This window comes from Mytilus trossulus, chromosome 12 (genome assembly GCF_036588685.1).
Source record: "Mytilus trossulus isolate FHL-02 chromosome 12, PNRI_Mtr1.1.1.hap1, whole genome shotgun sequence".
Taxonomy (NCBI): domain Eukaryota; kingdom Metazoa; phylum Mollusca; class Bivalvia; order Mytilida; family Mytilidae; genus Mytilus; species Mytilus trossulus.
Genome location: NC_086384.1, coordinates 26,556,304 through 26,565,855, shown reverse-complemented (window position 1 = coordinate 26,565,855; position 9,552 = coordinate 26,556,304). Strand labels below are relative to the sequence as shown.

The 9,552-nt window shown below is 30.6% G+C and overlaps 1 protein-coding gene across 1 annotated transcript; it reads right to left on the bottom strand.

Moving 5' to 3' along the window:
• Window positions 1–2,347: 2,347 nt before the first annotated feature.
• LOC134693660 (uncharacterized) lies at window positions 2,348–9,286 on the bottom strand. Its single transcript, XM_063554549.1, has 9 exons — window positions 9,070–9,286; window positions 7,377–7,548; window positions 6,818–6,952; window positions 5,925–6,090; window positions 5,483–5,562; window positions 5,048–5,096; window positions 4,560–4,648; window positions 3,982–4,218; window positions 2,348–3,011 (listed from the first exon to the last, which is right to left on the bottom strand). Exons 1-9 carry the CDS (start codon window positions 9,073–9,075, stop codon window positions 2,713–2,715), a joined length of 1,233 nt encoding a protein of 410 aa, XP_063410619.1. The 5' UTR covers window positions 9,076–9,286; the 3' UTR covers window positions 2,348–2,712.
• Between the last annotated feature and the right edge of the window lie 266 nt (window positions 9,287–9,552).

The window sequence follows — 9,552 nt, the reverse complement described above, 5'->3', positions numbered from 1 at the left end:
AACTCGTAAATCTAAAACAAACTGACAACGCCATGGCTAAAAATGAAAAAGACAAACAGAAAACAATAGTACACATGGCACAACATACTAGATCTATTTCGATTTGAGGGTCACTGTTTTGTTTAATAGAAACGCGCGTCTGACTTACAGAACAATAAGCATTGGTAATTTTGATGACTTTGTACTACACAGAAAGTTTGTCAAAAATGACCAGAGTTCTAAAGACAAGTTTAGGGTTTATTTCATGCATTTCTCAATTAAAACAGTATGCTAGTGCACTTTATGGACTTCATATACATATGTGTGCTCCTTACGCATAAACTCCTCCAACAGAGGTATAAAAAGAAAAGATAAAAAAATAACACTCTATTAATTTTATGGACACCATCACGAATCGGTTGATATATACGATGTTTCTGTGTCTTAACTAACAAATGACATTCTACCAAGTCTAAGATTGTGGTTGTTTATCTGCTAAGAACCGAGCGTGACCTATTCCCGCATTTGATTGTTAAACAGAGTGTGAATTTGCATTGCTATACAACGTGTCTCGGTATTTTGTACTTCCAACATTCATGTATTTATTTTTGATGTTCCTTTTATGGTTTCGGTTTATATAATGTCCTATGTCATTTGTAGTCAAATAATTGTAAAACTGCCTTTCAATACCATCATTGTTATGAAATTGTTTGAACGAGTGTTGATTGTATAAAGTTCGAGATTGCATGTTAGTTACGTAAGCGCTTCACTGTTCTTGGTAACATATGGTGTCTATCGTTGATGGAATACGTTTTTGTTGTTCTGTGGTTTTCATGTTGTGTCGACTATTACATAATTTGCTTTGCGCTTCTCTGTGATGAATGTTCTCACGTTTGTGTTTGTGATGTGTATTTCTGTCACGTAGTATTGTCATTTTAGCGATATTTCTTTAACATTGTTATAAAGCAGGAGGATTGACTAGCCAATAAAATAAACCAGGTTTAACCCACCTTTTTTTAATGTCCTGTATCAAGTCACGATTATGTCAGTTGTTATCAAATAGTTCGTTTGTATTTTGGCGTTTGTTTCTGTTGCACTTCATTGTTCCTGTTGTTCCTTTTTTTCTTTATAGTTGATCTGGGTTCACAAATAAGCAATTTGTTTTTACAAATCTGTCTCCTTGACAGTTTAGTTTAGTTTGTTACCCAGACTTGTTTTCTCTCAATCGATTTATGACTTTTAAATTCGGGTATACTACTGTTGAATTATTTTTCTATGGAAAAGAAACAAAAGGTACATATTTCTTGCGAAAAAATGATCTACCACAATTCTCCGCAACAAAAGAATAATCAATGTGGCTGAAATAACAAGATTTGGATATCCTAATAACAAACGAAGTTGAAAATTAAGAAAAAGGCTTGAATCGGAGTTGTTTTACAAAAATTAACATATACTAAATAATTAATTTTCAGAAAAATAAAATAAAATGAACTCGGGACTGGTATATTGATTTATACGCTGGGTATATGTGGTGAGTTTAACAATCACGGGATGGATGACACTGCTAAAGATAAACTCATCATAGATACCAGGACTAAATTTTGTATATACGCCAGACGCGCGTTTCGTCTACAAAAGACTCATCAGTGACGCTCGAATAAAAAAGTTAAAAATTCCAAATAAAATACGAAGTTGAAGAGCATTGAGAACCAAAATTCCAAAAAGTTTTGCTAAATACAGCTAAGGTAATCTATGCATGAGGAAGAAAAGTCTTAGTATTTCAAAAATTCAAAAGTTTGTGAACAGTTAATTTTAAATATAACCATATCAATGATAATTTATGTCAGCACAAAAGTGCTGACTACTGGTCTGAAGGTTTCAAAAGCGATATCTATGGTATCACATTGTACAGTTGTCGATTTTGCAGTAATTATATAAAAAAGCGTTGATTTGGACATTTTAGGTAATATCTACTGTTATTAAAAAGTTTTAAAAACAGAAAAAAAAACAAAGTCATGCATAGTTTTGTTGATTGTTTTTTTTTTTAAACCATTGGTTTTTTATTGATTATTGATTCTTAATTGTATTGTCATTCACAAAATAACCAACAAATATCAGAATGAATAATTAATGTATAACACCTTCACCAACAATCAACATGAATAAAAATATAAAATAAGAGTATGCCTTACTCTACTGTAAAAATTCATAAAAATGTATTACTTCTTATCCACAATATGACATTGCATTGCTGTCAATATTTTTTGGGATCTGAGATAATATTGTTGCAAACTACTATCTGAAACATTTCCGACTAAAAAGTCCGATTCCTATTTCAGTCTAGGACAAGAATCTATTTAAAAAAAGGTTTACGTTTGCTCCTTCTCCAATAACACGTCGTTTAGATATGCCCAAAATTTTGTTAGAATATAACTTCATTATATTCTAAATGCATGCATGTGTGTAATGGTGCTTTTAACAAAAAAAATCACATGCATTTCACCCATACAAGTGTTTTCAATAAAGACATGATTAAAAAGTTTTAAAACAAAATGAAATGCAATAAAATTGAAGTGATTTAATTCATACAGTACGCACAAATTTAATATAGTTTATGAATATTTTTCTCAAGAACTGATCCATATTTTTAATTATTCATATGATTTTATTTTCATAAATGTACAACTATTTCTTTAGTTCTTAAATGATAATGAGTATCTAATCTGTTAACAATCAACTACTATCTAAGTTACTTAGAGTAGAACCAAAGTCATGTTGAACATTAACAAGTTCTGAATAATTATTTTCGTGATATTGTACTATATTGTCTACTACTAAAGGTCTTTGTTGATTTATTTCATGAGTTGAGGACGGTATGTATATCTGTTCTTGTTCTGTTGATGATGATAAAGGCACTTCGTGTTGTAGAAGATGATCGGGCGTTATATATAAATGTTCTTGAACCAAGGATGTATCGGCTTCTGTGACTGTCGACAAAGACATCTCGATCTGAGTCTTGTTTGAATCTGATTCTGTGAATACAAAATTTAGGAATATAACAAACCTATTGATTTATATCAAGTAATCTTTAACGTTAAACTATTTGAGATGATAATGTAAAGGTTTTAAAGCGATGAATATTTAATTTGTCAATGTTCAATTAAAGGGTGACATGAATATCTAAAAATATTTGACAGATCCATTGAGAAAAAAAACCCACCAATATCCAATATACAAACACCAACGGACAACACATTGTAAAAATTAAATTTATTGAAGACAACCAGAGTCAAGCAACTTCGAAACATGGGTGCATATACATATTGCTCTTTGGAATAATGAAATGTCTTTTGGTTTATCAACCAACCGAGTTGACGATTCAAGAAAAAGTGAAGTACTTGGATGATTTCCTTTAACGAGTTTGTTTTTGTAATAATCAGTGTAGTTTTGAACAAATAAGTATTTTCTTAGACTATGAATATACACCATGTATCTACGTGGACCTTTCTTTTAGATAACTTTAAGCTACATACGTTCGTTTGATTTAGTTAACATACTTATTTTACCAATTGTACCTCGCAAGAATATCAGTCTACACATAAGTTGTTTTAATTGTTTTGTAAAAACATTTGCAGTATAAGTTCGTGTTGTTGTATTCTTTAGTTTTCTATGTTGTGTTATGTTTACTATTGTTTGTCTGTTTGTATTTTTTACTTAAGTCATGACGTTGTTACTTTATTTTCGATTTATGAGATTGACTGTCCCTTTGGTATCTTTCGTCCCTCTTTTAAAAGCCTAAAATCATCAGTTTCAGTTATTGTTACAAAATATAAACAAACAACATACCCAGTCATGTTTGTATTTTTTACTTAAGTCATGACGTTGTTAGTTTATTTACGATTTATGAGTTTGACTGTCCCTTTTGGTATCTTTCGTCCCTCTTTTAAAAGCCTAAAGTCATCAGTTTCAGTTATTGTTACACAATATACACAAACAACATACCAAGTTTATATTCAAATGGTTTTACATGTGCCACATTCCTTTCGCATTCAAACGAGAATTTGTGATCTTGAGTTTTTGTCGTATATAGACATTCTGCCTGCTCAACATTTATCTTCACGTCTGGTAACTCTGATGAGTAAGATTGAACTCCAACAGATATTCCAGAGTCTGCCGAGTCCGACAGCAAGGGTTTGTTGTTTCCTTTATTTGTATCTAAGGAAATGTCTTGTCCTTTGTCTACGATAAAGTAAAAAAAACATACACTTTTGGAAAAGATAATTTATTAAGTTAAAAAATTTCATCGTTATTTTTTTTTTATAAACTTTGAATATAAATTGCTACCAATCCTTTCACCGACTATGTATATAAAGATACAAAAGCCGAAACAAAGTAAATTGATAATTTACGGGTGATGTATAATAGAATATACGAAACTATGAAAATCTTTCCATTTTAACAGCTTATGATTTTGCCACTTAATAAGAGAATTATCATTTTGTATTTTCCTTGGAGATCGGTATCTTTGTTATTTAACTATTTAAGGAAAAATATATCATTGAAATATGAAAGATAAATACCTTTTCTACATTTCCCGAACACATTTAACTTTTTGCATGCACAGATTATTACAACTAAGCCAACCACAGCTACCACCGTTATTACCCATCTATAAGATAAAAATTAAAGCAATAAAACCTTTCCCTTTATCGTAGTAGGTGCATTAGATCAATGTATTCCAAATTGATAAAATGAAAAAGAAGTACTCTAATTCTCAGGTTTTCAAAATTGTTTCTCTACAGTTATCATATGCTTCTTAAAATAAATGATGCCTAAATTAAAATGAGAAAACTTCATTGTAACTTTAATAAAAATTCTTCAAAGTTGTTTTTCGAAATTACATGAGACTGTATGTATGAGCATTAAGTTAATTAAAAAAAAACACAGATCTCTGAGTTCTATCTTTATATTTTTTCTCAAAATTCAATATTATATCATGTATATTTTATATTAATTGTTATGTTATTAACTAGTTATATGAAGCAGAAATATAGATATAATAGCATACCTCCCAATTTTCCATCCATTTTCTTCAGGATGACTTTTTGCTTTCTGTCCTGGAAATTATAGGAAAAAAATGATAAAGTGTTGTTTGTTTATAAACATATTAGCAATTTGTTCAATCTTTAGCGGCATGGTATGTATTAAAAATAACCGGATGTTGCTCAGCTGTAGGAGAAATGTAGAAAGCAGTGTAGACATTTTTTTAAAGGTGACTTGTTGTGCTATTATTAACCAGGAGAGCAAGCTAAAAATAATAAAGGGACTAGAGTTATTGATATTCCAGGATTTTCGTCCCTTGTGAATTTTGATGGTCCCGATTTCCTAACACGCCAGATTTTTGCATTTTTTCTGCAGGTATCTATTACTTTATTAATGGTACGCCTATGACATATTTAAATTATTTAACTATGAAGATCTAGAAAAAAATGTTTGAAATTACCTGTATCGTTTGTTTGTCTTGAAAATGGTATCACAACTGCGTCTTGAAGTGGTTTTAAATTGTTGATTTGCTCTGCAATCCTTGAAAGACAAACAATTTTCTTTTTTTGTTAACTGAAAATCCCCTTCGAGTGCCTTTCACATTGCACGAAGTTGTCAATTTCGTTTACACCTGTTATAGCATATTTGATTCATTCTTGTAAGCTAAAAAGGTCATGACCCTTAAAAACCTTCCAATGATCTTCTGAGATCACCGGCAACCACACGTTGATTAATTTTTTTATACAATGGGTTCGGAAAGGGATAAATTTCCATAGAATTATAGAAATATATATATATTTTATTAACAAATTTGAGGTTTTATCATAGTTCAAAAAGTGTGCATTAGTTAAACACCAAGCAACTAAAAAAATGAAAAAAATAATATTACAAAGTTTTCTAACCTTTCATCTATACATGAACCGTTAAGTGTCAATCTAGTTCCTATTGGACATTTTCCTACAAACAATTGACAATTACAGCCATTGTATCCGAAATAGTTTCTTCCTGTGTCACATATGCATGGAATTCTACAACCAGATCTTGGCAAATAGTCAACTCTCTTAGACTCTGCAAAAGTTAAGTGGTATCAAATGAATAGACTCAATATTAAGGTAAAGAAAATGAAAAAGGCAAGGAAATGGTTTTATTGTCATGATCGAATTATGGCTTTACAATGCTAAAATTTGAATTGTGCATTACTTGTTTTGAAAGAACAAATCAAATGTTTTCTCATTGGCTTATAGTTCATTTGTTAAAATAGAAAAAAATAGTTAAACTATCAGCAATTGTCGTATTTAACTTCTTACTAAACAGGGTTCATGTACTGGTATAATCTGGAGCATCTTAGATGTTTCCTCAAATATTTTTTTTACAAGTTGTAGTTCAAAAGCCTTTAAGGAGGTTGACAATTAAGGAAACAGTAGTATATCGCTGTTCAATACTCAAGTCACAATTATCTAAAAGATTTCTTGCAAATTCGCACACATGTCTGTAACAACCCTTTTAAATTCAATTATTCCATGTCAAAAGACGTTCCTGAATATGCATGGTCAATATTAGCTTAATCAAATCTGTATTAATTGGAGAGACTTACATGAATATACCAAATGAGAATGAATATGTTTTTTTGAAATTTAATTTTTCAATGTCAAATTATTGGTTATAAAGTTTCGAAATTATGGTTGACATGTGCATTTCTCTAGTATTATCGTTCTTACAGAAGGAAACAAGAAAGACACAAAAATAGTGGGCTTAACTTTCTCATCATGATAAATGACAGTGTGTATATACTTACCGATCGGACAGGAACCGTACTTAGTGCAAGGGTGAACATTATCAGAATTGGTTTCATCCGCTAACCATGTATAGCCTTTACACTTCATACATTTATCTTCATCAAAATCACTGGTGCATGTTTCCACGTAGTTACCTTAATTTCAAAAGACATATTATCAAAGTTGAAAAAAAAATCGTTGTTATTATTCACGACAATCCAAAGTTACAAAAACAAAGTACAGAAGAAACTTATTAAAACTATCTAAATCGTCTTATTTCTTGTTCCAGAATATACTTGAAAAAGCAACAAGCAGAAACATAGTCGTTTGAAATAACCAATGGTGGTATAGTTTATCATTTGCTACTAATAACAACAATTATCATAGTTTTATGAGATCGTTGAAAGATAGAATTTGGAAATGATTTAAAATTTAGCAACATGGATACTATAACTATAGAAAAGAATGATGAAGCAAAACAATTGACGACTGTTGAAACAATTGTGTAGAAACAAAACAAATGTCCTCTGACAGCATGTGATATAGTAAAAAAACCCTAAATGAAATTTACGAAAATACCTGCTGTACAGTTTTTCTCTAACTTCCTACAGCAATAATGATCTTGTTCAGTTTTGTTCTTCCAGGATGACCGCAGAATGTAATTCATTGGACATTGTTTATCCGTGTTCATTGCCAGGCCTGACACTGGTATTATAAACAAGAGGAGGAACATGCGAAACATATTCTGATTCTGAAAGAGACAGACATCGAAACAGTGAAAACAACAAATCACAATTGGTATACCATGAATTCTTTTTTTTTAGGCAACGGTCATAAATTTTACAGTTGTTATCCATTCGTTTGATGTGTTTGAGCTTATGACTTTGTTATTTGTTTAGGTACGTTCCGTCTTGAATTTCCTCGGAGTTTAGTATTTTTGTGATTTTACTATATAATGTATTTGACCAGACACTATTTGTTTAAAAATTTTGACACATCTATATGGTTTTTTGTTTTGTTTTCAGTGCTCTTCTTCGTCGTCATTGGTTTGGACTTTTGATTACTTTTATAGATGCATAACTTATGGTTTTAAATTGACGAAACACACGTCTATAGTTCTAAATTATAAGCCTGGTATCTTTGATGAATGTTTTAAAATCTAGTAAAAAAATTGTCACTTCATGTAAACACGAGAGAAATCCGGTAATACTTTCGAAATTCCGTAATACATTACATTAACGTTATAGACTGGGATAGAAGGAACGATACAACTTTTAAAACATTAGATGGAATAAAATGACGATGTTTATCATATAAAACTAACGTATAAAAGCGGGATGTATATTAGAAACTGATTTGCTTTAATAAATTTATACATTCTTAGAGTTTTTAATATTACTAGTAGTTAAATAATATCAATCGATTGGGTCGCTCAATTAATATCTACAAGTTGATTTCAATCTTCCAAACCAAATAGTTTTGCTGTCGATTTTTAAGTTTTTTTTTATTCATAATATCCCTGTTCTTTTGAAAAAGTGGTAGAAAAGATAGCAAAATTAACCTTAACAACTCATTACCGACGGTGCAAGGGCTGTATAGCCAGTCAAGGTCGTTAAAAACTTCCATTTGTTGTAAACAACTCATAGGCGGATCCAGGTACTCGAGACCCATTCTGTGGGGAAAATATGGTTGCTTATATAGTGAATCACTGAAGCATGACTGGAGCCCCCATCCTCCTTAGGTCAGTCAGCGGATCCGCCAATAATTATAGTCAAAATGCGGGAAAATATTCTATCATAGGTATATATTAAGAAAAATCGCTTTGGATGCTACGTACGAATCTATGCTTTCAAAGTTCGATCCTAATGTAGTCCAACTTACTTGTCGTTTAAAAATTCATTTCTGTATTATATCAGAGCAAATAACTAAACAGATTGAGTATAATGTCTATTAATAATATTGTGGAAATCCAAGATCTAAATTTAACTTACTATATATATGTATTACAATTCCATTTTTAAAATCATCATGCTTGGTTTTAAAGATCTAATTTGGGGGGGGGGGGGGGACCAATAAAACGTAAATGACCTCAGGTTAATAATGTAAATTAATATAATTAATAAGAAAGCAGAATCCTGAAAGATAAAATGTAATTTTTCAAGTTTTAAACAAACCAGAATCACATGACTGAGTCACATTTAATAAGTCATATAAATAGTTTTTTGTTGTATTTACAGTTTCTTTCCGATAGAATGAATAGATTAATATTTACCTTCATCTTTTTGCATTATTTAATTCTTCCAGTCTTTTTTATTCTAGTCACTGTTTTCGCCGATCTTAATTCCTCTTGCTAGCAAATCTAATCTGACATCGAAACTTCTGGAACAATTTCTGGTTCAATCTAGTCTGGAAATTCCCTAAAAATTTTGATATGGGTTGATCGTGTTATGGGTGTGGTTACATTGCTTTGTTTGTCCTTTTTGTTGAACTATATTATAACCTTAACGTTATTTAATCATAAAATTAAATTACTTTGGGATTTTCCGTTGCCATTTTCAACGGTTTGGTTAACTATAAATTGAAAAATAATCTCTATAAAGGTATAATATTCGTACAACTTTTGGCTAAACAAACAGTGTTAATTTTAGCACCAGCCCAGTAGTCAACACTTATAATGTGGTCATTTTTATAAACTTCCTGTTTACAAAACTTTGAATTTTTCGAAAAAAAAATTGGGTTTTCTTATCCCAGGCAT